The sequence below is a fragment of the Sylvia atricapilla genome, chromosome 12 (assembly GCF_009819655.1).
Source record: "Sylvia atricapilla isolate bSylAtr1 chromosome 12, bSylAtr1.pri, whole genome shotgun sequence".
NCBI lineage: Eukaryota > Metazoa > Chordata > Aves > Passeriformes > Sylviidae > Sylvia > Sylvia atricapilla.
In genome coordinates this window covers 16987647-17014040 of record NC_089151.1, presented here as the reverse complement: position 1 = coordinate 17014040, position 26394 = coordinate 16987647, and the positions used below count along the sequence as shown (strand labels likewise).

Sequence of the window (26394 nt, the reverse complement as noted above, 5' to 3'; positions counted from 1 at the left end):
TTCAGCAGCCAGCCTGTGGAAAAATAAAAACTTCACTAAAGTATTTTTGTAGAATTCGTTAGAAATATTTTCTTTGTAGTAATAAAGAAAATTCACCAGGATACTACCAATTCACCAGGATATGGAGCTTACAAGCACATCCCATGCTGTTACCTGATTTTGTCTCAAGATTGCTCCAGCCTGAGACTTGACAGGGTTTTGTGTTGTCAGTGGGTAGTAAAGCCAAACTCTGAACACACAGCTGAGGCTAACACTACTGCCCAATTGCAAACTGCAGTCTTGAAAGCAGATGGCAAGCAGAAAATGGTCTCAGATAAACACTGACAGCTCTTCTAAGTGGTTACATGAAAACTTGTAGTAGTCTTAAGTCTGGTTGTGTTAATTGGTAACCCTAAGTGAACCAGGGTTTTTGAGAGGAGGGAAGAAATTCTGAAAATATGAAACAAATATTATGACATTTATCTGTTGCAATTTCTTCATTATTTGGTGGGTTTGTAAATAAAGTTGCATGTTTTTTTACCCAGAGCATTTTCATATGTAAACATATCTTCAAAGAGAAATGTGTCATAAAGCAAAGCATTATGCACTGCATTGTAGGCTGGGCACCTGCTGAAAGGATTTTGGAAATCAAAATGGATGAAAATGGCTTGGTTTGTTAAAGAATTGAAATACAAAAGGCAGAGACAGGGTGCTGTCAAGACTGCTTCTGATCCTCAGGAACCACATTCTCAAACCAATTTTGCCATGGATGAGACACCTCCTCCAGGAGGACTTCCAAAGTCTCTAAAGTGCTAAAAAAATATTACAAACAAGCCAGAAGAGGATTCAAGGCTGTGCCAGTTCAGTGCTTGCTGACAGTGAAAGGTGAACTGAGGTGAACACAGGAAATGTCTGAGACCTTGCCTGGTGTTACAAGAACTCCACTGCAGAAAACCAACAATCCAACAGCAGGATGGAAATTCAGGGCAGTGGTTCTGAAGTGAACTCGGGACAGAAACGCCCCATTATCTGCCGAGGCAGAGCAGACAGTGAGGTGAGCGCTGCCCCAAGGTACTCCAGGAGTGAAAGACAGAATTTCACCTCAGAGCAGGTGAATTCAGAACCCCCGGGGGCAGCAGCTCTCCTCAGGGGTGGCTGGGGAGCTGAGCTGCTGGAACACCATCCAGAGAGCACAGCATGGCCAGCACCTCAGGGGATGCACTGGCCGGTGCTCCTGCAGGGACAGGCTTTGCTTCTACCGGGGCAGAGCCTGCTTTAAAAAGCTTCCAACACAGCAGCACCTCTAAACCAGAAATAACCCTTAGACCTCAGCTGAATCACCAGATCCAGGAACAAACCCCAAAACCAGATGCACCCCACACCTGGCAGCAACACCTGAACACAGCAGCATGCATCTGACACACAAATACCCCCAAAACCCTGAAGTTTCCCCCCTAACTGGCAACAACTACCACAGCCAGGCACATTCCCAAAACCTGTTTGCAATCTCCAAACCCATAACCACTCCCAGGCCCAGGGACACAAACCCAGCAACAGTCCTGAACGCCCAGGAAGAGCCACCAAAGACATCAGTGAACCATGCACTTTCCCCAGGCCAGGAAGCACCCCAAAGCTATGTTATAAATGCATATTATATTGTTGGCTTTTTGCAAATATTAACATGACTACTATATGTATAATTATACTGTATTATACTTTATAAATAAGAGTTTAGAAGGGTAATGAATGTGTATTTTCTGATTATACCAGAGGGTTAAGACTGGGGTATTTTTTATTTTATGTCTTCTTTGTAATGTCTAAACCACCGAGCCAGAAGTTATGGGAGGGGGGGTCACCTTGTGACCCTTCATAAAAAACCTGTTAATTTTCTGTTTTCTCATCCAAATGAAAAGAACCAGAAAACCTCAGAAGACAATTTACACCCATGTAACCAGACTGAGTGGAGCCACCCACAAAATACATCTATTAGATAAGATTATCAGGAATACTTAAAACCGATCAGAAGAAGAATGTTTGATTAACATCTATTGAATATTCAACACAGCGCTCCTTAAAGACAGAAGTCCCAAAGGGGGAGATGGGCTACGGGCAGACCTTGTGCCAAGGCCCCTCGGCCGAGAGGCTTGGCTTATTCTGTCTCCTGAATTGTCTATTTTCTTAATTTCTTATTAAACTTATAAATTTTTAAAAGAGAGAGTGGAACTCGTTTTTCACAGCTAGCAGAACTGCCCAGCAGTGCCACGCAGGCTGCCCAGCCCAGCCAGGACAGGGAAGGACGGTCAGTCCCAGGGAAGAAGAGAATCCACTGGTCCCATGCGCTCGAGAAAGGAAGAGGAGGATGACTGACAAATGAGAGTGGGATCATCCAGGGCAGACGAGAGGACTTTATTGTGCCGGGTGAGAGGGGCCCAGCCTTGGGGCTGGCACACGGCTGGTCCTGGGGTGGATTTCTGGCCGGCTGTAGGGCTTCTCCTCCCGCCGCTCCTGCCGCAGGAGGTGCCGGGTCCGTATGGGCCCAAAGCGGGAGCGGCTCTCCCTCCTCATGGCCACGGGGCAGGGGGAGGCCCCCCGGGCAGGGTCCTGCTGCACCTTTGCCAAAAGGGCCAGGGCGGCGCTGGGAGAGCCTTGAGCGGACCCAGAGGGAACCCAGAGGGAACCCAGAGGGAACAGCGGGACACGCCGAGGCCTCGGAGCCCCTGCACTGTCCTCCTCCCTCAGCAGCCCCGGCAAGCTCCTGCCGCGGCAGCCCCTGTCACCTCTGCGGGGCACACGGGCACCCAGCGCCCTTTTAACGCTGCCTTGGGCATTGATGTCACAGGGGCTGCTGTGACATCGCCATTGCCCATCTGTGGGCACACTATGCCCCCGGCTGGGACAGGAGGCCTCGCGTGGGCGATGTCTGACACGGCACCGTGGGGAGCACAGGGACGGATGTGGGGGGCACTGAGAGGGGGGACCTTGAAAACGTTGGGGCTTGGTTATGTCAGGAAAATCCACAAACGCCAGAGGTTTATGTCCAAAAAGGAGACAGAGGAGCCCTTCAACTTTTTTCGAATTAAGGGAGATAGTCTATCAGGGCACACGTCCCCGGTCTTTTCCCGCTCAGGGTTTCAGAGGCACCGCCTTCTGTTATCCCAAACTCCCGGCCGCCTGTCCGCCTCTTCCTTTCCCCACTGGCCCAGGCACTAGGAAGGAAAAGCCGTTCCGAAACACGTATCCCCCCTTAAACCTACTGCTGGACCCCGGAGTTCAGGCTTGTGCAGACCCTCTTGTCTATTTCAGGGGCCAAACTGTCAGGGCTGGTAAATAACCTGCTGCCCAAAGTCAATAGAGACATGAAGACCCATTTCAAAGACGTCAACACCTATCAAATTACTTGTAAAGACATTGGGAAGGGCGTGTGCTATCAGTGACGTGCAAGCGTGGCATGGGACCGTGCAGCAAGCAAGGGACCATGCAGGCAAATACAGTCCCCGTCCTTGGTAAGCTCAGAGGTCAGCAGCTCTGCGTGTGTGGGGTGCTGGTGGCTGCTCTGTGGCGCCTCAGGCCATACACAGTCCTGCAGGGCGCAGAGCCGATCGCGGGGAACAGGCGGAGGCACTGGGCAGCGCTGCGCTGGGCGGAGATGAGCCCTGCAAGCCCCAGGCGGGGCGGTCCGGGCCCTGCCGACAGCCCCGAGAAGGGACACCGCGTCCGGGCCGGAGCCGGGACAGGCAGGGGCTGCCGGGCACCCGGGACCGGGCAACGCGAGGAGTGACGTGCCGCTGTCGCGACAGGGCTGGGCAGCTAAGGACACGGGGCCGGAGCAGGGGAGGCTCCGGGAGAGCCGGCGACACGCGGAGGCGGCCCCGGGGGTGACGGAGGTCCCCGCCCGAGAGCGGCGCGGTGCCCGGAGCCGTGCGGATGGGCCGCGGCCGCGCCCGAAGCACCGGGCAGCAGCAGCGCAGGGCGGCACCAGCGCCTGTGGTACGTCTGACATTACGGCCGTAGGAGACTCAGAAAAAACTCTGAAAAAACGCAGCGAAGGTATTTTAATTACCACAGAGGGAGTGGTGAGCCTGGCAGTTTCAAGCACTGTATTGGTTAACGTGTATGTACGAAAGTTGTATTTGTATTTTCAAACCTATTAGCGTTGACTCTTTTAAACTCACATATAGAGTATATAATTTAAGGGGCGTTATTTTGATTCCAATTTATATTAAAATAAATTTATATAAATTAATGAGAAACTTGTATTTTTACACTTCACCCTCCTTTTTTGACAGACTCTGCCTGACACTCTTCTCTCCTCTCACCTGCTCCTCGACCTTCTCATTCCCCTTCACTGACACAGGGGTGCCCTCAATGCCCGCATTAGGGAAGGCTTCCAAACACAGGAAAATCAGTTCACTGAATTCCTTAGTGCAGGAGAATGTTAAAAGCTCACAGATGTTCCAAAATGCAACTGCACTTAGGCAAGTGCCTAAGGAAAGCTCGTCCTCATGAAAACCCTGATCAAAAACTACTTGATCCCAGAAGATTGTCCTTGGGCATACTGCTAGTATTTTATTACACTGGTTTTTTATAGACTGGTGCTTTCAGCTGCTAAGAATGCAAGGCTGAACCCACTTTTTACTTCATAGATGAAGCTTTGTTTTTTAAACAATACCTAGAGGTAACTTACACCTCCTAAACAACCCACTAGAGACTACTCTACCAACCAAAACAAAATAGAACAAAAAAATCCCCAACAACAAAAAACACCACCTTTTATTTAGGTATTAAACAAGTCAAAGAACAGAACAAGCAAAGGAAAACATGTGCTCTGCAGCTGGGTTTTTCAAGTAGGCAATTTCTGCTGTCATCAGGATGCAGAGCAAGACCAAAATACAGATTGCATCAGCTCTTAAAGAGTTCTTACACCAGGTACAGCTTAGCCAGTACCTGTTCTCAGGTGAAGGTTATAATTAAGCACAATTGCAGTCAGGTTCTAAGGGCACTAATGTTTTGAATTAACAATTAATTGAACAAGCCACAATTACACCAACTATCAAACTCAACAACCAATTACATCAACTGTTTAATTAACAATAATACAATCCTTATCAGAGGGGAAAGGCATTTCTCCTCCCAATTATTCATCACTTTCTGTATCACTGTCTTCTGAGGACTCAAACCAGTCCTCAGATCCTGCAGGAGGGTAGCTCAGTTTTCCAGAACCTAGAAGTGATTAACAAAGTGTAACATTTATAAACCAGGAAAAAAATGAGCCCCAGAACAAATACATGGTACATGCTACAAAGTATGTTAATGTAATACATGTTAAATGACCCAACCCAGCAAGCCCCAATGCTTTTGACTACAAACTACACCAAAACACTCAGAACCACTTTTATCTGTCCTTAGTTGTGCTAAGCTGACAGAAAAATGCCCTGCTGCCTTCTTATTTGCTCTAAAAGTGCCCAGCTCTTTTCAGAGAATTTGAGCAACCTGCTGGAAATAAATGAGTATTTCAGATAAAGCCAATGCAAAAAGAGGAATGCTGATCATTTTATGTATTATAAACACAGACTCATTCCATCCTTACCAACTGTAAAAGGCCTTTCATCTTCAGACTCTTCCCAGTGTTCAAAATCTAAGGACACGTGAATGTTCTGTTGACAAAAAAATTGTTTGAAATACCTGCTCTGATGCACAGCAAATGTGTTCAGAACATTCAGTCTCAATTTTCACTTCACCTTGTTCTTCAGTAATTTGCACCAGGCTCCTTTTTTCTCTTTTACCAGTAATATCACAGCTTCTGCATCCTTAATCACACATGTAGACTTCTCTGCAATTATTGACTGATACAGCTCCAGGTCAGCCACATAAAATTTGCCCTCTGAATAAGCACTGCAATATACAAGCAGTTTAATAAAATTAAATCCAAAGAAAGACACGTTGCTGATTATACTGAAGTTTCTTAAACTTACCTGAAAACCACCTTCTCTCTAGAGAACTCGCATTTACTATCAGCTGCCCTCAGTATTTGTACCTTCAGTGTCACAGTCACATTATCCTGAAACCACTTGATTTGTGGATGACAGCTGAAAGAAAGTTAATTTATTAATTATTTCCCAAAGCAGAAACCCACTGAGGTTTAGCCAAGTTGTCTGACACAGACCCGGAATTTGCCCATGAGGTCACAACTCGGCCAAGGAGCCTGGGCCATGCAGACCTGACAGCAGCAGCAGTGCCAGGGAAGCAGGTGATGGGACACCAGTTGAGCTTCCTACAAAAGCACATTCCAAGTCTTTGGAGGAGCATGTCTACAAGTTCCATGGGGAGACAAGCTCCACTGACTTTGATATCACAGGAATCACACTTACTGCCTCATTTCAGGATGCCACCACAGTCTGCCCTTGAAGTGCCAAAGGAAAAGCTAACAGCAAAACCAACCTTTGTCAACAGACAAAAATGAACTTTGCAGCTGACCACAGACACAGACAGAACAATCCTGTTTGGCAGTTGACATAAAAGCAAGATAGGAACAAATCACTATTTTCTTACCCTTTCTGTTGATGTACAGTAGAGTCTTCTGCTTCCCTTGTTTGAACTGCATCATCTAAAAACGAGACATCCAGAAACATCTTTTATACTTCCCTATACTAAAACCAGGTGTTTCCAGAATTCCCCTATAAAATCAAAAAAATAACTGGCTAGCAATCAAATTACTGTCTTTCTCCTTTCTATTGTGTACTTCCTATCCTAAAAGATTTTATAAAGTTAATAATTCAACAAAAAATTTCAAGTATCAAGAATTCTGTAATTGGTGTAAGAAGATAAAAAAAAAATTAACCAAACATGCTGTTTTCCAAGTCAGGTAAAGATTTTCTCCAGTTTCAAAACATTATTTATTTAACATCTGAAACATATCACTTAAGGAATTAGTGGGGAGTTTCAGGGATGAAATGTCCAATACTGGTGTCAACATCACAGCTTGAAACATGGCATAAGTGTGACTATTACCAGGGAAAAAAGCATTCTACAATAAGCACTCCAGCCTTTTTATCTGCTACAACTTCACCTTCCACTGCTCCAAACTCACATGTCAGCTGCTAGCAGGTAATCCTGTCCCCCTGCTATGCCTAAGCACTTCTAAGCCTCTACTGACAGAAGCAACCACATCTTTTAGATTAAAAAGAAATGGTGGAGGGGAAGCACCATTTTCTGCCATCCTGAATCTGGAGAAAAAAAAATTAACCTGCCAAAAGAACAGCATTATTATTCACACTCATATTTCAACTCCCTTAAACCCTGTGGCCTCGGACAGCAGAGGCCTTGTCCTCTCTACAGCAGGGACTTCCTACTTACATGTTCCACTCAGAGCTGAAGAATTCCAAGTGTCTGAAGGACACAGCATTCCCCCAACAGCCACACAGTTACAGCAGCAAGAGTCATGCTTACAGCATCTCCTGACTGCTCACTGCAAGGCAGCTTTAGCTGACTGCAAACATCAGCCACATGGTGCTGCTCTGTACACCCAGAGCAGTCTGCTGCTGCCAGGATGACTGCTAGGTTGACATCAAGCACTCAACTTGAATTCAAGTTTGAAAACTTCTGGAAATGATGGAAGGCTTACTGCTTGGAGAAGTCACAGAACTGTTACAGCTTTCAGCAGAATCTGCCTGTATCGATGTATCCTGTGGACTTGGCACCTCCTCTAGACCAGCTGTGCCCTCTTTTGTGCTTCTAAAGACAGGACAAAGCAGTTTCAGAAGAAAACCCACAAATGACAGTCAGCTTCACCTTACTTTGCCTCCCCCTACTTTAACCTGTACCTTACTAACAAATCCTGTACTGAAGTTCTGAATTTTTCAACAGTAGTCTCAGGCTTAGCAGGTCTGTAAAAAAACCCAAAACGATCCAGGCATGATTCAGTACACAGCATCACAATGAAATTGTCTGGTCCCTAGCATTACATGCTTTGATGTTGACATGGAGGCTCCCAACCTTCCTTGCCCAGGAGAAATGAATAAATGCAAACAGGTTATGCCTGAAATACCAGATGCTTTTACTGACTGGTAAGCATCCAAATCAGCTACTGAGCACCCTAAATTTTAACAGAATCTGAATTCAGCCTCCATACTTTTATTACTAACTCGCCTGTCTGCATCAAATTCTAGGTTAACATTTTCTAGAATTACAATTCTTTTTCTTGTGGTTATAGGGCTAAAGAATAGTTAATGAGAAGTAGACACATTACAGACACAACTGTTTCTGCAATTAAAGGAACATCACTGTCAGTAATATTAATCATATTCAGTTAAATAGAATTTTTCTCCTAATAAAGTATATGCTGAAAAACAACTTGCAAACACTTACAAATGCTCCAACCTCTCTGCATGATCCAAAACTGGAATCTGTCTGCACAGCTTCTGAATTTCTTCTACGTGTTGAGGATTGTCAGTTCCCAAACCCGTTGACAAAATCTCAGATCGAATGTTGTACTCATTGATCCACATCTTCATCACGGCAAGATTGGTAACCCCAACCTCGAATCACACAACATAATAAAGGGAAGGCACAGCACTTCAGTGGTCTTTCTCCAACTCAAAGCTGCTCTTCTAGTCAAACTTCAAACATAATCCTACTGACTTATGCCTGCAGGCAATTTGGTTTTCCTGATTTTCAGACAGGAATCTCCCCATGTTTAACTGTTTTCCAAGTATCACCACCATTTGCACTGGGATAATGGCTCAAGTAACTGCTGTTTGCCCTAACAGAACCAGGACGACAATTAAGTTAACAGTGACAGCCCTGATCATGTAAGTGACAGCAATGAAATAGCTCATGCAGTGAACTGTGAGTCCTGAACAACCCAGAACGGCTGAGGGAGTAGGGGACACAATAAAAACCCCAAAGGCTAGAAATTGGTGAAAGGTTGAGCTACACTATATGGGAACAGAAGCTACTGAAAAGAATGACTTCCAGATAATTTTGTCTTTCCAATCCATTTTTCACTTGACTCACACCACAAAATCAAAAAGTCTGCTGGATCCTAATGGATGTGAAACTGTAGAACAAGAAAAATCCAAGAACAAGAGCATCCATTTTTCCTACTCCAATCAAGAAAATGAAGGATAAAAGCTTCAATGTTTCTTAATTTGCAGAAAAAATTGGACTAAAACTGACCACAAAATAGTGTAAGAGCTGTAAGAGCAGACTTAGAATTATAAACAGAATAAATTACATCTACTTCAAGAACTGCTGGATATCAGCAAACCGTCTTTGGAGGACCCAAGTTTCATTCTTCCAGAGGAATATGACAAACTGCAGAACTGATTTCACAAGACAAACTACTGAACACCAGTAACTCTCAAACACACTTTTATTACTAACTTTGTGGAATAGCCTTGGAACATGTGCAGATACACTAGGATTTCCCAGTGCTGCCATTCTATACCTACCATTGGGTCTACCCAAACTGTCTTTCCCAAGGTATGCACCACTTTTGCATGATGAAGTTTTCCTTTAATTTTGTGATTAATGTGATCAGTCACCTAGGAAAAACAAGTTGTCACTGCACTTGAGATGTATGGATACCAACACAGCTTTACAGTCACTTTAACTACAATCAAACAACACCTTCTAAGCTTAACAATGAAAAAGAATATTCAACAAATAAATACAGTTTTGAGTAAACCAGTGGAACACTAACTTAACTCCAAGTCAGAACATCAAGTTAGTGTCAGCCTTCAAGGAAGGAGTTTCCTTAATGAAAGATCACTCAAACAGGTCAATTTAGAGAGGCTACACTTCCCCTGTTCCTCCCCCAGAACGCAAAAGAAACAGTGAAAATCTGTTCTAAAAGACATTTAAATCAGAAAAAAGAATCTCATGAACTTCACTGCATTATTTCACAGAAAAACCAAAAAAGAAAATTGACCTCCTTAGAATTTGCCCCAAGAGCAGGTATTTAGTGTCAATACTACTAAGCAATATAATTTGGCACCCAAGTTTACAGTTTGTAACTGTTTTCTTGTATAAAACAGATACAGTAAGGAGTGTAAAGGAAATACCAATCAAAACCTGCTTATTACCTTTGGATTCCATTCAACTTCATTATCTATGGGTTTTACTCTACAAACTACAATTTCCACAGCCTGAGGTGGGAGATTCTGAAACTTTGCAGGTAAGTGAAGCAGCTGATCACTATTCACTTGACTTGTCCTGCCTTCATCTATATATTTAATTGTGATCTTACAGACATTTTCTTCATCTTTTGCTGGAGTCTCAACCACCTGAACCCTTCATACAGTAGGAAAAGAAACAGAATTATTATTCATGTAACCAGTTGTGCAGAGTACTTTTTAAACCTGCTCTCAATTTAAAACCAGTATTTTTACAGCCCATTCTGTAACCAAGTACATGTGTGGGGAATCATCTTGTTTGCTATTCGGGAACTCAGAGTAGGCAAGAGCTTTTGAAAAGCATTATTGGCATAGCAGTGATTTTCTGCTGCTTTTGAGGATAGGCTATTTTTTTCTTTATCAACAGTCAAGTTTTTAAAAAGCTTTGTATAAACACATGCACATGAACAAAGTAAAAAGCCAACAAAATTTTACCTGTGGCAAACGGCTCCCTCACATAACCCATAAAACACTGATTTCTCCACGTTGTTAACAGAAATCCTATGTCCTGGTACCTTGAAATAATCATTCATTTCTTTAGCAAGAACTGTATATTGGTCCTTTTGTTTCTTGACTATTCGACCAAAGTAGTTTGTTGCATGTACAATGTAGAGAGGCAGGATCTGAAAGGATCAAATACATCAGCAGAAAGTTCGGGTGGACGATTTCTCAAACCAATAAAATTTAAGTCTTTATATATAGATCACATACCCCTTTCCAACCCCATAAGGTGACAGATGTTGCTCTATACATACATGTCAGAAAACAGTGAGCTGTTGTTAATATTCTCAATCCTAACTGCTCATAGTTCAGTCAGCAGTGGACAGCAAGGTACGGAGCAAGAACTGTTGGGTGTCAGGGGATGATATTCCACCTCAGTGAACACCAGCAAGTTCTGCCAATTATCTGCTCACCACTCACACATCACTCCAGCTCTACTCTGAACACTCTCCAGCCTTACAGGGAGTTTTACAAGAACCGAATGGGTTTTTTGCACCAAAATGACTTCAATAAAAGATGACAAACACACAGCTGTGCACACCAATGTGTAAAATGCTGCTGTGAGTGTGTCTCAGATAAAGCCCAAGTCTCAAAGGGAGCTGGAGACACAAACTCTTAGTGGGATGTGAAGAATCACCATAGCAAAGTCCACCTCACAGCCATGAAGGGTTTATGAACGTGAAACTACTTAAAAAGAAGTCTAACTAGAGAACAGCACTCTGTAGCAGAAGTCTTCCAAAGCACTAATATTTCTGAAGGAAGTAACTCAAATGTTCTACCTGCAAAACAGGAGCTGCCCATTTCTTGGGCATACTATAAATGAAAAAGCCTTCTCTAATCCCAAGGCCAGAAAATGCTCAAGTATTTTCACAAGTTAGCATGAACATGTCAGCTAAGAAAAGAAATCCTTCCATTTCCAACTTTTCCTCACTCCCATAGATTACTTTGTGTTTCCCCTACACAAAATCTAAGTTTCTATAAACCTCCATCTTTGTTAACTTTGATATATAGTCTCAAATTATAAAGTGAATGAATACCCAGGACACAAGTCCTCTTGCCACAAAATGTGATCCTTCAAAAGCAGAAAAAACCCCCCTGAGGTAAACTCAGAATTACCCGCAAAACAGTTCCAGTTCAAGCTAAGGACACAAGCAACACCTGGCACACTGATTTATGCAAGGGAGAGGGGCAAAAAGCTAGAGAATAACAAACAGCCATATCAAATGATAGCCATGTCACAGTAGGATTAACAGAATACAAAAAAATGAAGTAACATGCTTAGTAGCTGTTTAAGACCTGTCCTCTTGGTACCCAAGCCCAAGGAAAACTGTAACTTACTGTGACACGTTCAGGTGTGTCTATCATTTCATCTGCAATACTCTGGGCCATGTCTACTGCTGAATTAATTTGATGACGATCTGGACACTCTGTTCTGTTCCTGCATTAAAAAAAAATAAACAGGTTTAGAAAAAAGCTCTTTGCCTTAAGTTGCAAACTACTGTTAAATGACTTGCAACAGGAAAAAAATCATAAGCAAAACATCTTTTTAGATAAAAGTATCCAGGAAAATTCATCTAGGAATCAGCAGCAATCATCATTCAGGGCACAAAAATCTGACATTTCCTTACCTGCAAATCCCAAATGTCTTAAGAGAAGCACAGAGGGGCCTTGAAAACTTATCTTCCTCATATTCCAGCACCCTGGGAGTCAAATCATAGAGTTCTTCTGGAATTTCAGCTTCTGCATGCTTTAAATAGGGGAGAATCCCAGCTACATGACAGGAACTGCTCTCTGTCAACAGAATGACTGACTTGGCCTTCACATGTTCCTGATCTCCAGCAGAATCCTAGAACAAGAAAAATTTTGGAAAATGTCCACCAGTAATAATCCAGTGTAGCACTACCCAGTCAAGGCTCACCCAAACCTTTATCCCAGTGCCAAAGTTGTCACTCAGGCTTTGCAGGCGCTGCCCAAAGACTCCTGGAGATGGGAAACTGAAATGGATCACACAAGTGGCATCTGTGATTCCCAAGGACTGCAGGCAATCATCTGTCAAAACTAAGCACATGTTTCACACAGATATGTAACTGTAACAGTTCAAACATGGGAAGTATCACGTAATATGCACCACTGCTGATTTTCTTCTCCCCACCAACTGACTGGTTGATGAATTTTTCCCTAATACATTCCTATAAGGCTTTTTATTTCTCCAGGCAATAAATCCTATCAGCCTATGGCAGAGACAGCACTTCATGCCAGTCTCACAGAATTCTCTATTTCCTGTCAGCACCACAGAATATAGAGAATTGAACAGTATTCACAGGAGTAAAACTGGAAGACAGTTGATATAGTGCAGGAATTCTTACAGCTCTGTATGAACCTACAAAGCAGAGGGAAGTTCACCCCCTTGCTTTTCTTTAACAAAAAACCAAAGAGTTTGAAAACGGATAAAGGCTTTGTTACTGCAAAAAAAAATTGAAAAAACCCCAATGGAACTCACAAAAAATCTTTACAATAAATCTTTGGAGTTTTGAAAATATTTCAGACTTAGTCTCTCCTCTGTAGCAGAGGCAATTGTGACATGACAGAAAATCTTTGAAAACATTGGTTGTTCTTTTAATTAAGCAGGAAAGATAACAACAAGAAAAAAGAAAAGGGAAAAAATCCAAGAGCTGTAGCATTAAGATGTAAACAGAGAACTGAGAAGAGTTCATAGGGCTACGCCCCTGTGGAAGTGGTGAGATAACCCAGTGTAAGTGCTTGGTGCAGATCTTAGCTCTGCTTTAAGATACAATCCCAACCAGACAGACAATCCTCACCTAACACAGCAGGGGTGCCAGAACTGTGCATTTTTCTCCACCTCTCCAAGACACACTGAGCATTACACTTGCTCTCCTTATGCTTTTTCAAGGAAACTACTGAGTTGCTCTTCAGTGCCTGCACGGCAAAATGAAAAGTTACACATTCCTGCAATGCTGCAGTACTTGTCCCAATCAACTCTACCAAGCAGCACCTCTTAGCAGAATTCAGCACATCTTACTGTAGAGATACACGAAAAAATCTAACGAAATTTAGGTTGCCTATACAAAAAAAACCCCTGTATTAATGGAGATAAGGTTCATTAATTTCCTGTATCAGAAGAAAACTACAAGCTCATGTTCCCATGTATTGATACATTAGACAGAGATTTCAGAAAGCAAAAATGTCAAGCTCTTCCCCTCATTAATGTGTCACTTCTAATCTGACTCCATGATCTAACAAGCAGCAGATTCATGTTTCAGTCTCTCAGAACAAGCACTCTTCATTACATGAACCTCTGAAATATTTTCATAGGCCTGCTAAAATATTTGAAGCTGGTGTACACAAGAATTACTATGAAGACACTCAATCCCTCTTTACTATCAACAAGTACTTTTGTAAGTGGTGGCAGGGTTGGTTTTGATACATTTGAACCCTCAAATATTCAAGAGGAATCTGTTAGAAAGTCACAATCTCAAACCAGATTTGCTTCTGTTAACAATCACTGAAGAACAGACATTCCAGATACTTATTTACATGAGACAGACTGACAGATACAGATATTTATATCAGAAAAGAAACCTTTAAGTATCATGTGATCTAATGCCAACTATTTGCTAGCAGTCAGTTTAGGGTTACTTTTAGCAGGAATGATTAAATTGCAAATTCACATTCCTCCTTTATTCTCATAAGCCAAGATACTTTAGTTTGTTTTGAGTTTAAAATGTATAAATTGCTTATCTATCTAAGTTTAAACACTTTCTTACCTTATCAATCATCTCTACATCAGTAACTGAGTCAGTGAATACCAACACCTTTTGAAGATTCCTCTGGGTAAAATCCAGAATTTTGAGTAACTCAGCAGTTCTGTTGATGTTCATGCAGGGCTGCACCACCTAACAGCAAATACAGAAGAGAAGGCTGGTAATACATATAACCCATATTTTACCATGTAATTCCTAATATTAGCCCAAATGCATCCATACATTGACACTTTCCAGTTCTGCTCAATCATTAAGGCTTCTCACAAAAACTTGTGGGTTTTCAGTTTCCTGACATGCTCAGAGTGCCTACCTTTGCAGATTTCCCAACATTTAAAATCCACAAACTACTCCATTCTAATCCAAATTACTCCACAGAGTAATTCAATCAAACCTAAACCATTCTGTGTTAAGAAGGGCTATACCCCACACTAACTAGAGACTAAGTTAAAAGATACCTAAGAATATGTAACAGGCCCTCTATAAATTTGAGGTCAAAAGTTTGGTATTGTGTGAAAGCAGCAAACCAAGTGCTTTACTACATCTGCCTTGGCACTGCTCACCTTGTAGTTATGCCAGTCACAGCTAAAAACTGCAAAAAACAATCTGATAAAATTCTGGCAAAGAACTGTACTGTTTGCAAATACATCTCATCAAATTTCACCTCATTTGCACTAACCACAAAATATTCAAGGGACTGTCTTCATCTCACTCCTATAAAAGAAAGTAAGAGACCTCCAGCTTGTTCAGTGACCCACTTGCACATGATTTCTAACAGCCACTTCAGCTCACACTGGGAGGCAGCACTGCAGCACCACCTGCTTCCAATAAACCAGCAGCAGGCACATATCCAAGCAGTGACATGGCTTCCAAAGTTTTACCTGTTGCACATTTCCAAAGATGGCAGCTTCTTCAACAGCTGTTATCACAATGTGAGGATCGTTCATGAACTCCGTTATCAAGGGCGTGATGTGTTTATTCCACTGAGTTCCCACAGCAACGATCTGATGTGGTAGATTCCCCTGTGCCTGAGCAGTGGCTTTCTTGTAACAATCCAGTATAGCAAACACCTAGGAAGAAAAGAGGTGTTTTTCTCTCATCATAATCCAGCAAGCACATGCAAGCCCAGCAAAACACACTGACAACACTGTTTTTTCAAGTCACAAAGCCACTACCGCAGCAGACTACAAGTTCCCCACCTCAAAAGAAGAGTTTGGTATGTACACTTTTATCCTATTCTTTGAATGACTTTGGAAGCAAGAGAAAGCCACAGGACAGCATCTAGTGACAGCATATGCCTGTGCCTGTGACTCTAATGTAGGATTCTGCCCAGAGAAGATGGAAATCTCAGGAAAAAGCTCTGTCCAAATCTGCAATATAAAAAGCCTAGACAAAGCATATCTGAGATGGCAGAGCTCAGCAAGAACTAGGTGGAAACTAGAAGACAAGCCCAACCTGCCAACACAGTAATTTGCAAATACAAAAAAGAAGGAAAGCAAGAAGGAAGGAAAGGCAGGCAGGCAGGCAGCAAGCAAGGGTTCACCACAAACCCACTTCTAGTGCTGCTTTCCTCAGTGTGTGACGCTGTTTCAGACACATGCACTACTGGAACAGCATTTTGCCAATTGACTGTGTAAGCCGTTTTACCTGCTCAGCAGTGTCAGAGAGCAGCACCTCGATCTCATCAAGAACAAGATGGCAAAGTTTGCACAATAACCCAGTGTTATATTCCAGCAGTCTCAGGAGGTTGTATGGTGTTGTCACTACTAATTCACCTAAATCAGAAGGAAAGACTGTTACCATTAATTTATTAGAAAGGGTCACATTTGTATTTCAGATTCATCATCTCGAGGCTCGGGAGTTTGTATTTTTCTAAGTTTTCCAAGAAATGAATGGGTGAGGCTCTGGTATTTTGAAATCCAGTGAAATGTCTGAGGGTTAACAAGTTTTCAAAGCAGGATGTCATCTCATTTGCCATAAGGTACTGTAAGTAGAGATAAGAACTTCAGAAGCAAATAACCAGAAGGGAAATACTTATAAATATATGCAAGAGCAATTCCAGGGAAGTTCAGTTTCAACAGTGGAGTAAAGCAAACATTGTAACTTAGGAATTTACATACACATGTGTATCTACACACAGAAATAAAACACCAATCTTCACTGGTGCAAATACACCACCAGGTCTGCTGCTAAAATGTCTGAATTCATCCACCAGGCTCAAACCTGAAGGATGGATGAATGATGCTGAAATGGAATTTTACACATTTTTCAGTTTTTTCCATAGCTCTTATTCCCTTGGCACAATGAAAGCCACTTTTGAAAATGCAGGTATCAACCAAAGCTTAACAAAGGTATCAAACCACTACACACCTAAATGTTTTAAGTACACACATATAAGCAGGGCAAGGCTTCCAGCAGTTTTCTTATTACTTCTATGTTGCTTCTCTACGGAGTACCCTTGGCCTGCTATTTAGATGCACAAAGCACTGAGCATTTATTGCTACAACAAGTTGTAAACCACCATTTAAACAAAGAAAACTCCCAACTTCACTAAAATGACAGAAAGTATTCTTACAGCCTCGGATTTCCACTTGGCTGGCTGCTTCCTTGTTCTGCCCAAGGATTATCAGCATCAGATGAAGGTGTCTGCAGCCTTTCCTGTACGTTTTCAGCATGTCAAAAACAAGTTGTGCCTTCTTCCATCCAGGACATAAAATCAGTGCTTGTGGCTGCATATGCAGGTACAAAAATTGACAACACAGTGTTAGATGGAAGTACAGAACCTTAAGAATCCTATCTCACTTGGGTTGTACTGGAGCATTTTCAGAGGTCCCTCACAATCTCAGTAATTCTGTTTCTGTGATCTAATACAAGATAGAAAATGTAATATAGTATTTAAAACAGCTAATACCCATTTTAGTTTACTGAGTACATACTATTCATGCAGAAACAAAGCTCCACTGTGTATCTAACTGGCAGGGCATGAACCACTTGTTAGGGATTGCTTTAAAAATAAGTTTGGGACTCCCTCCATTCACACAGTCCATCGAAGTCCTCTAAGCAAAGGCCTTCCAGAAACTGTCATACATTGAGACGACATTAATGTGTACATTCCAAACATTCAGAGTAGTAACAGATTCTCTGGTCTAATATATACATACTCCACTCCTGTTTGGCAAGGCTTGGTAGTCACTTTTCAACTGCAGAAGTGTAAGAACAGGTGGAATATATAGTAAGGGATCCTTCCCCTGATCAGAGATGGCAATGACATCACATCCCAAAGCTATTGGTGGCCAACAGTAGGATTCAGTAAAGGTAGGGCCGGAAAACTTGTTCCAAGCAAGTTCCTACAGAAAGAGAAATCAAGAGTTTCCCATTAAATCTGTGTACTTAAAACACCAACAAAACAAGCCAAAGCATAACAGTGAGTGATTTAAATGCTTCTGACCCACTAGGTAACAAATGTCTTTAACAGGTAATATGAAAAACCATCTTCTGGGCTGAGCTGTTAAATTACTGTATTAAAATTCAAATCTGCTTGTAGCAGTGGCTAATATACCAGGAAAAAAAAAGGGTAAAATTCTTACAGCATTTCTCCAAAGCTTCACTTATTCCACCACATGAACAATCTTACACACATTCCTCAACCAAACTGAGGTATTACTGTAATATTTACTGTGGTGATTTCAGATATGAAACTTGTTTCAAAAAGATAATCAATGTAGTATCATCACTTCTACCTTTTTCAGACCATCAAAAAGTGGTGCTGTTTCCAGAACTGATGATGGTTCAATTTTCTTGCTCAGGAACACAAAGTTTTTTTCTTTCCCAACATTTTGAAAACTCTGAAACCATGAGACAAATAGATGACAATGGCAATACTTAACAAAAGGGGTTCAGCTTACACAAAACTCATAAGCACTCACTGCATTAAAAAAAAAAAACCAAAACACCTCATTTTGATGTAAATGAATCAAATTCTTAATCCATTTTATGTATGATTCATACCTACTGACAGGTTACAGAGCGAGGGCGGGATAAAAAACTCATTATTGCTATTCTCCAAAAAAGATTTTCAAAGATGGTCTTAAACTTTCTTAAACCCCTCAAGAGGAGCAGTGGATGCTCTGTGTACAGCTGGCACTCAGTCCCACAGTGAGCAGCATGAGGCAGGGATTGCAGTCACAAAGCAGGTGGCAATTTCTCTTCATTGCTCCTTCTCTGTTTTCTGCTCCAGTCAGGTCCTCTACAGACTGCAGCCCGTTAGAAACATCTGCATGGAGCTCCTTCTGCTGTCTGATCATGGCATTGCCTGTTTCTCACTTTTTTTTGTTCCCTTCCCTGTGCTTTTGCCCTTTCTAAAACTCAGAGGCATCCCCAACTTGGCTGGCTGGCTCAGCTTTAGCCTGCAGAGGCCAATGCAGGTACAGTCAGCCACGGATCACCTTCCACAAAGACCCAATGCTACCAAAACCTCTGCACAAGAGAAGTTAAATGAAAGTTAATGCTTGAAATACCTGTTGGTCACCTTCAATGGTGTGTGTCTGGACGGAACTGGAATTAAAGAACTGCGGAAGCCTGAGAAACAGAGATATTAAATCCAACATAAATGCAAAAGAAAAATGTCATTTATAGATACCACCAGCATTTCCCAAGTGTCATGAAGTAATTCACTCCAAGTATTTCTGACATATCTACGCCAATGAGAAAAACCCTCAGTACAAAAGGAGAAATCAAAACCCAGCACCTGGAATAGAAAAGTTCAGTGAAAACAATCCTTCAGAATCTTTTTCAAAGTTAATTTGTAAGTTCCCTGACATTAGAAGAAAAATAGACTGGACTGTAGAAAAAAAAGGTTTCTTCAAGTTCCAAAACATAAAAAAACCTCATCTTTGCATCAGTTAGAATCTGCAAGAAGAAATACTCCTGAGGTTGATCACATATGCATCAACTGACATGTAGCACAGTGAAAGCATTGCACAAATTGAACCAGTCATATTCCATTAAATCTGAAAACTTTTTAAATCACACTAAAAATAAAATAAAGCAAATTAACGCATTTAGTGTGCAGAAAAGTATCTCCCCACCATACCGTCACTGTCAAGCTACTGTTTAGAAAGAACTAGTATTTTTCTATCTGGATAACTATCAGCAGCTTCAAAGTGTCTCCGTCCCCAAAAGCATATGTATGATGTATGAGGCAGAACAGTAATTGCAAATATACTACAGCTCCCAGCGGTCTGATTACAGAATCATTCTGTTCATTCAACATGCTGCACCACACCTCTCTGTTTGAACTGCTTTATCTTCCTTGGAAGGCAAATCTGGAACCATGCTGACCACCTAGGAAAAAAAAAACCACATTTTGAGCATTAAAAAATGTTCAAAAGCAGTATTTAAAACACGAAGTTGAAAGTGGTTTTCTTACTCAACTGTGCAATTTTCTAAATATTTTGCAGCATTCTTTCACAAATTTGAAGTTTCTTTGACTAAGGCAACAATTTTGGTAAAACAGACTTCAGAAAACTAAGACTAATAAACTGGATGACTACAGCACTCCTAATCTGGCCTACATGTGTTTACTTTAGTTTGTATTTCACAAATTAACACAAAATGCAATACTTACAGGCACAGTACTGTCATTTAGAATGGTGCATAATCTTTGGGATGTCTTTCCAAGAGCAAAATTACAACTATCAAGACCTAAAAAGGTAAACAAAATGGAGATACTCATTTCTGATTATCTGAACACATAAAAAGCCAGAGATGGACACCATGTGTTGCAGTCAAACTGGGATCCAAACCCAGGACAGGAGGTTCCCATTCCACACATCCAACTAAACGCACAAAATGCTGCATGTCTCCCACATTTGTGGGTCCCACCTGGCCCAAGATGTGGTGACATCTCCTCCCCGAAGGGCAGCTTTGGCCTGGCAAGAAACGTAGGACCAACAAACTCCACTGGAACAAACTTGGCATTTAAGGACACTCCATCATCAGAATCATCTGAAGAACTCCCTGCAGTCCCTTCAGCTTCCTTGTAATGAGCAAAGTACTTTGCAACCAGATCATCATTAACACAGATCTATAAAAAAACCCAAACAAGATCTTTTTTGATCAGTGTCAACAAGCAATAGGATACACCAGCACACATTTATTTAGAATTTATGTGAAGACTTAAACAAAAGCAGTGCTTTTATAAATGATAAAAAACCCAAACAAAATCCAACCAAACAAAACACCAGACATAAAAGTACCAGTGAATGCTGTCAAATATTAATTCTAAAAAACCAAAAAGTCCTACCTATATGTTCAACAGGTGTTAATTAGTGAGTATTGTGTTTCTAGCCAAACTTCTGCACTGAATTAACTGTTTCTATGAGCCCTACACATCAAAAAAAACCACCTCTAATTCAGTCAAGCCTGTTTATATCTTTTAGATTCAGCATGCATGAAAATCTGGCAGAAAAAAAACAACAGTATTAGGCCTAAAACTTCTGGTACCAACAACACACAGCTGCTTAAGTCTGGCAGTAGCCACAGCAGAAGTTTGACACAAGTTACACATTCCGGCAAGTGAAACTAGACTGGATGATTTTTCCAGCTCCTCAAAGACTCAGCCGTATGAAGAGTGTGAACTTTTAAAGTTATTTCTACAGCATTATGCAGCTGCCTTTTTGAAACATCTTCAAACGTTGACCACAAGAAGTACATCAAATCATTCATAGTAGTTGTTCACCTAAGTACTTGTTGGACTTCGCTTGCTTGTGAATAATAATTTCCAAAAAAACCCCTTTCACATAGGAGAAAAATGCAGGTTCTGCCTATTAGATCTGTAAACTCTCCAGAGGTTTACAATGAGCAGAACTGTAAGAAAAACCTCTAATAAGTTAATAATTTAGCTTCTACTGTGTCTAATTGAAATTACAGAACTCACAAGTCACGCTTTCCAGTCTTAAACTAATAGCAAAGTGCATCAATAGAGTTAGAAATATCGAAGTGTCTTACCTTGTCATCTTTTACAGTCACAAAAAGAAACATCTCTAACACCTTATCTTCTACTGCCTGTATTGTGGCTTTAACCTCAGTAGCCTCTAAATGTAGTAATAAACACAAGAAAAAAGATTAAATCCTTATCACACTATCAGCATTCTTCACTTGTACTTTCTGAGACAGACAAAAACAGAAATCACAATTAAAAATGTGTAATGCTTGTTATTTCACCTAAGTCAAACATGGAAGTTAACAAAAAAAAACATAAAGTACCAAAAAGGAACTGTTTCTTAGTCTTTGAAGGAGGATTGAAAGTTGAAACAGATTAATGACCTCTTGAGACCACTTTCAGTTGTACACTAAAGGTCTTGGTTTATCTCTTAGAGACTCTGACAAGTCTGGAGCACCAGCATGTGCTCACCAAGTGTGACACTTCCTTCTCTTGAAAGTTGTTTGCACATCTGTACAGCTTTGCTACACTTTTCATTCCGGCACACACAGCTACTAAGTCTGTCCCCAAATCCTGAAGCACCTCTGCACACACTAATGCAGGACAGCTGTGATACTGATTCAGAGTCTCATGTTGAATACACAGAATGGTTCCAATGTTCAAAACAAACCTGACATGAATGCTCCCTCAATTTGCCTGATCTAGCCTCGACACAATCTACCCAACTACCAAAATTTATGCATCATGGAAGTCCAGAGTATTCAAAACGGAGCTCCACAAAAATTTGTGCCTTAGTCACTCCACACTTAAGCAGCTCCTTTCTCTTTATTTTTAACAAACAGCATTCATAAATTTAATCCATTATATAGAAGTATAATGAACTTGCACACAAGTACCAGATTTGTCTAACAATTGATTTTTCTGAAAAATAGAAGAGCTATTTGCCTTCAAGAAGTTTTCGAAAATACTGGATAGCAGCAGTATCCCATCTTTTGGCTGGTCTAGGAAAACAAACACAACCAGTTATTCCATATCATGAAACACAAAAATGGTAATTTCAAAAAAAGTAATTTCTGTACAAGCACAAAGCTCTGAATCATGCAAATTCTTACAAAGTGCAGAACTAGAGAAATCAGCAGAATTTGATTATTTAGCACATTACTTTCATCTTGGTAATATTGTTCGAGCTCACCAATATCACTTACTGATCAAAATTAAAAGATACTGTCTTGTCAAGGTATCATGGCTTGCACCCAGCATAAATTATGAAGTAACCATAGAATTATTTAGGTTGGAAAAACCCCCCAAGATCACTGAGTCCAACCCTTAACTCAGCAGTGCCAAGGCCACCACTCAGCCGTGCCCCTTAGTGCCACATCTGCTTGTCTTTTAAATCACTCCAGGAATGGTGACTCCACCACTTCCCTGGGGAGCTTTGTCCTCTCAGATGGAAGAGAGTTAACTTTCCTCTTAGTAGCTGGTACAGTTCTGAGTTTACTATGAGAATACTGCAGTGTCCTTCTTGAACTGTAATCCCTTCTAAAAAATTCTGCACTAAACTCTCACACTTTGGAAATGCATTAATAGAATAGATTTACTCAACTCTCCTTACCCTATTTTGGCAGTGTCTTCACAGTAGTCAATGCGCAGTGTCAGTGGTTTTGTGCAGTACAGCCGACACTTCTTTGCTCTATGTGGGACCTTTGCAAATGCTCCTGCTAAAATTCGAATACTGCAAAACAAAGTGGAAATTACCTCATTTTACAGGGCAGAATTTCTTCTGCAGGAGTCACTGGTCTCACAAACCACATTCTGTTTTCCTGAACTTGACAACACAGTTCTTCCAGGAGTTTGGATCCCACTGGCTCCCACCCTGAAACCACTGTCTAAAAGGTCTAAGAGGTGCCATCAGGACCAAATGTGAACAGAATTGCTTTTCTACTAATTTAGTATCAATGCACATCCTACCTACTTGGAATCTTTCTGACCTTGCCACTGCAGTTTCAAACCTTCTTGCTATTCTTCTAAGTATCTTCACGGTATTTAACCCACTGTCAAGTTGTTTTCCAACAAAGAAACAGTCAACCTTAAAATATTACTTAAAGTATTTTAAGATAAGTAAGCTCTAATTTTGTGGAATACTACCAAAACCAACTTAGTGAAGTTTCTTGTTCTCCAAGTGGCATATTTTAATAGAGAATCAAATTTTAAGAGCTGGAATAGATTGCTCCAGAACATAAGATTGTATTTTTTTAGATTTTAGAAACACAAGGTTTTACACTCGTTTCATCAAAAACTCAGAACCTGTGAAAAGTCACCTTTTTTTAGTACCATGACAAGACAAACTGTCAGCTTGTAGTAAACCCAAGTTGGTCAACTGCAGTGGGAAAATCCCCACTACCTATTTCTGTTTAGATCTCAAAAGCTGTTGCAGCAAGTGAAACCCTGCTTCTACAGATGGTTTTTGTACCTGAACTTCACTGGCCATAATTTTTAATTTTTTTAGTATATACTGAATTACTACAGAAGAAAAGAATATAAAGATAAGTTTTAACTGGCAATGACACTTCAATCACAACAGACTGACATTATTTCTAGTCTAAATCTTAAAAAAAGCAAAACCTAAAATGGAAAGTATTTTTGAAGTATCAAAAATTAAGGACTAGGTTGCACTTAGGCTCTTTCAAGAGTATAATCTGGTTAGCAGCTTCTTGTGGACACAATCTACACCTCACTTAAACCAAAGCACTGACTAAACAAATATTAATAGCACCTGTATCTATTAATAAATTCACCACAGTGACAAAAACTCTTAACACATACTTCTCTGAGGTAACAGAGCAGTACTTGGCATAATCCACAAGGAAACATCTGAGCTGGTAACCATCCGTCTGGCACTGGACTGACTCCACCAGTGCCCTACACCAGCACCTGAGTTCCTCACTGAAAACCACGTAGACCTGAGGAAGAGACAAAGAACAAAACAGCAGATTCTTTCAGGTGGCCTCAAGTACACTCAAAGTTTTTTCAAAGGCAAGGATGCAGTATTTTTACACAGCCTTCCATTTTCTTTGCAAAATGCGAATCTTACACCTTATAGTCAGGAGGCTTACAGATGAGAAAACACAACATGCAGAGATGCTATTAGCTATCTCTCTGTGTAAAAATAATAATACAAAAAAGCATCTATTTGATACTTCACCCCTAAACTAATTGAAATAACAGATTCTTTCTTTGTAGAGCAATGATCTTACCTGGCCTTTTTCTATCTTCTCTCCTTTTATTTTATCTGCATCTTTAGAGCTGCTATAAAAGCGATTCATCTCAGCATTCAGGTTTTTGTACGCAGCTTCGCCGAGTATGCCAGGCATGCATTCTTTCACAGCAATCCAAAAGCAACTTGGATCTTCAACCTGGGGTGAGGAGTAGAGAACAAATACTACTGACTTTTAAGAGTACCTGAACAGCAGATGTAAAAATAAAACTTGATTTTTGTGGAGCACCTTCAAAATAATGGTGACTGATACCGGCATACAGAATGTTAACAAGTGAAACATCTTTCACCCTCACAGCATTACTTCATGAAATGGCTTCTCAGGTTTCAAGTTTCTTCAGCACTGTGACAAACACCATGGGGGATCTACAAGGGAGCAGCATTATCTAAAGAGCTGGTCAAACCAAACAGTGGGCAAAGTGCAAAAACAAAGCTTTTTACTTCCATATGGAGTCCTCAGGAAGTACATAAAAACCCCTAAAACCTGATAAAAATCCCTTACCAAAGGGATTTTCTTTGTGCTCAGAGTGTCTGCATGACAGCCAGTTTCTTTAGAACAGGGTGACAGCTTTCTGCTAAACCTCTGTAAACTGTCCCATTCCAGTGTTCCAGCTGATCTGGGTCCCCAGGTGTTGAGGCTTCATCCCAGTAGGCAACTAAACTCCACACAGCTGCTCCCTCACTCACATCACTGCAGGATGACCAGACCATTGGAAGGATACAAGTGAGAAAACTCACAGGCTGATATTAAAACAGCTGACTAGCCAATGCAAGAGCTGCACATGCAAACCAAAGCAACACAAGGAGTGTATTCACTGTTTCCCAATGGCAATTGCTTGGCCATGTCCAGAACACAGAGCTTCATCACACACAATGCTGCTGACTTGGGCAGCCAAATCTGACTACCAGAGACACACCTGCAGCTTTCATTGCTCAGCATGACATCATATAGTAATGAGTATCCCCACAGTCAACTGTCCTGGCTTTATGCTGCATTTTCCACAATCTCCTGTGAAATTCAGTACTATATACTAGACATTATTTAACACTGCGTTGCACATCCTCCATTTTAAATTTTAGCTGCATCCCTCCTGCTGGGAGGAAGGGCTCACAAGTATAAAAATTATGAGAAAGGTGCTACAATAGCTCAAGTGACCCCGCAGATGGGAATGCTGATGGAGATGGAGAGTATCACCGTGGGAAACCCCATCTATTATGCTACTGCTGTTGAGTCTCTGTTTTGAGAAGTAGAATTTCTGTGTAGAGGTAACACAGGTGTTTGGAGAGGCTTGGAGACACTCTCATGGACATGCTGAGCTCCGTGGTGGGAGGAAGACCAAAGCTCAGAGATCACAAAAAGCACAGGGGAGCTCACAGGGTTCCTGATGAATCCTGCTGAGATTGGCAGAGTGTCCACCTGGGTGTGCCCCAGATCCTCCAGTTGGCCAGGCAACAGAATAAATTTACTCCCTGTATTTCAGCTGTAGTTTTGTGATTGTTCTGGCTGCCTGCCTGCCTGTATTAATTCACACACCTACTCATCTATTTTACAACAAAAACAAGAAAATAAAACCTAAAACAAGTGACAAAATATATATAACCCAAACTCTCGGGGAGGGACTCCAACACCAAACCATACAGATTTAAAAAAAAGGCACATACCTTTAATACCAAAACTTCCATGTTTGTCTCCTGTATCTCCTTTATCCCTTCTGTAAAAAAAAAACATTTGACGAACCATTTTTA

At 41.2% G+C, this 26394-nt stretch overlaps 2 protein-coding genes across 2 annotated transcripts in view; both read right to left on the bottom strand.

Moving 5' to 3' along the window:
- Positions 1 to 26394, bottom strand: part of RGS9BP (regulator of G protein signaling 9 binding protein) — a 419431-nt gene that overhangs the window by 370832 nt on the left and 22205 nt on the right. The window lies entirely within an intron of this gene.
- Positions 5064 to 26392, bottom strand: TDRD12 (tudor domain containing 12). Its single transcript, XM_066327951.1, has 31 exons — positions 26311 to 26392; positions 24629 to 24787; positions 24198 to 24334; positions 22987 to 23106; positions 22320 to 22375; positions 21440 to 21525; positions 20315 to 20516; positions 20058 to 20134; positions 19716 to 19774; positions 18949 to 19009; positions 18172 to 18276; positions 17593 to 17778; positions 17007 to 17160; positions 16079 to 16206; positions 15313 to 15501; positions 14438 to 14566; positions 13472 to 13589; positions 12577 to 12710; positions 12281 to 12498; positions 11991 to 12090; positions 10587 to 10774; positions 10062 to 10269; positions 9429 to 9521; positions 8344 to 8513; positions 7800 to 7862; positions 7601 to 7710; positions 6529 to 6583; positions 5952 to 6065; positions 5718 to 5871; positions 5567 to 5633; positions 5064 to 5199 (listed from the first exon to the last, which is right to left on the bottom strand). The coding sequence occupies exons 1-31, from the start codon at positions 26329 to 26331 to the stop codon at positions 5114 to 5116; spliced, it is 3747 nt and encodes a 1248-aa protein (XP_066184048.1). The 5' UTR covers positions 26332 to 26392; the 3' UTR covers positions 5064 to 5113.

Excerpts from the sequence above, each read along its gene's own strand:
- TDRD12 (XM_066327951.1), bottom strand. The coding sequence starts at position 26,331 with ATGGAAGTTTTGGTATTAAAG. Across the intron at positions 19,775-20,057 it reads TAAATGACAGTACTGTGCCT|GTGGTCAGCATGGTTCCAGA; the intron begins GTAAGTATTGCA and ends TTTTTTTCCTAG. Across the intron at positions 12,091-12,280 it reads AAGACATTTGGGATTTGCAG|GAACAGAACAGAGTGTCCAG; the intron begins GTAAGGAAATGT and ends TTTTTAATGCAG.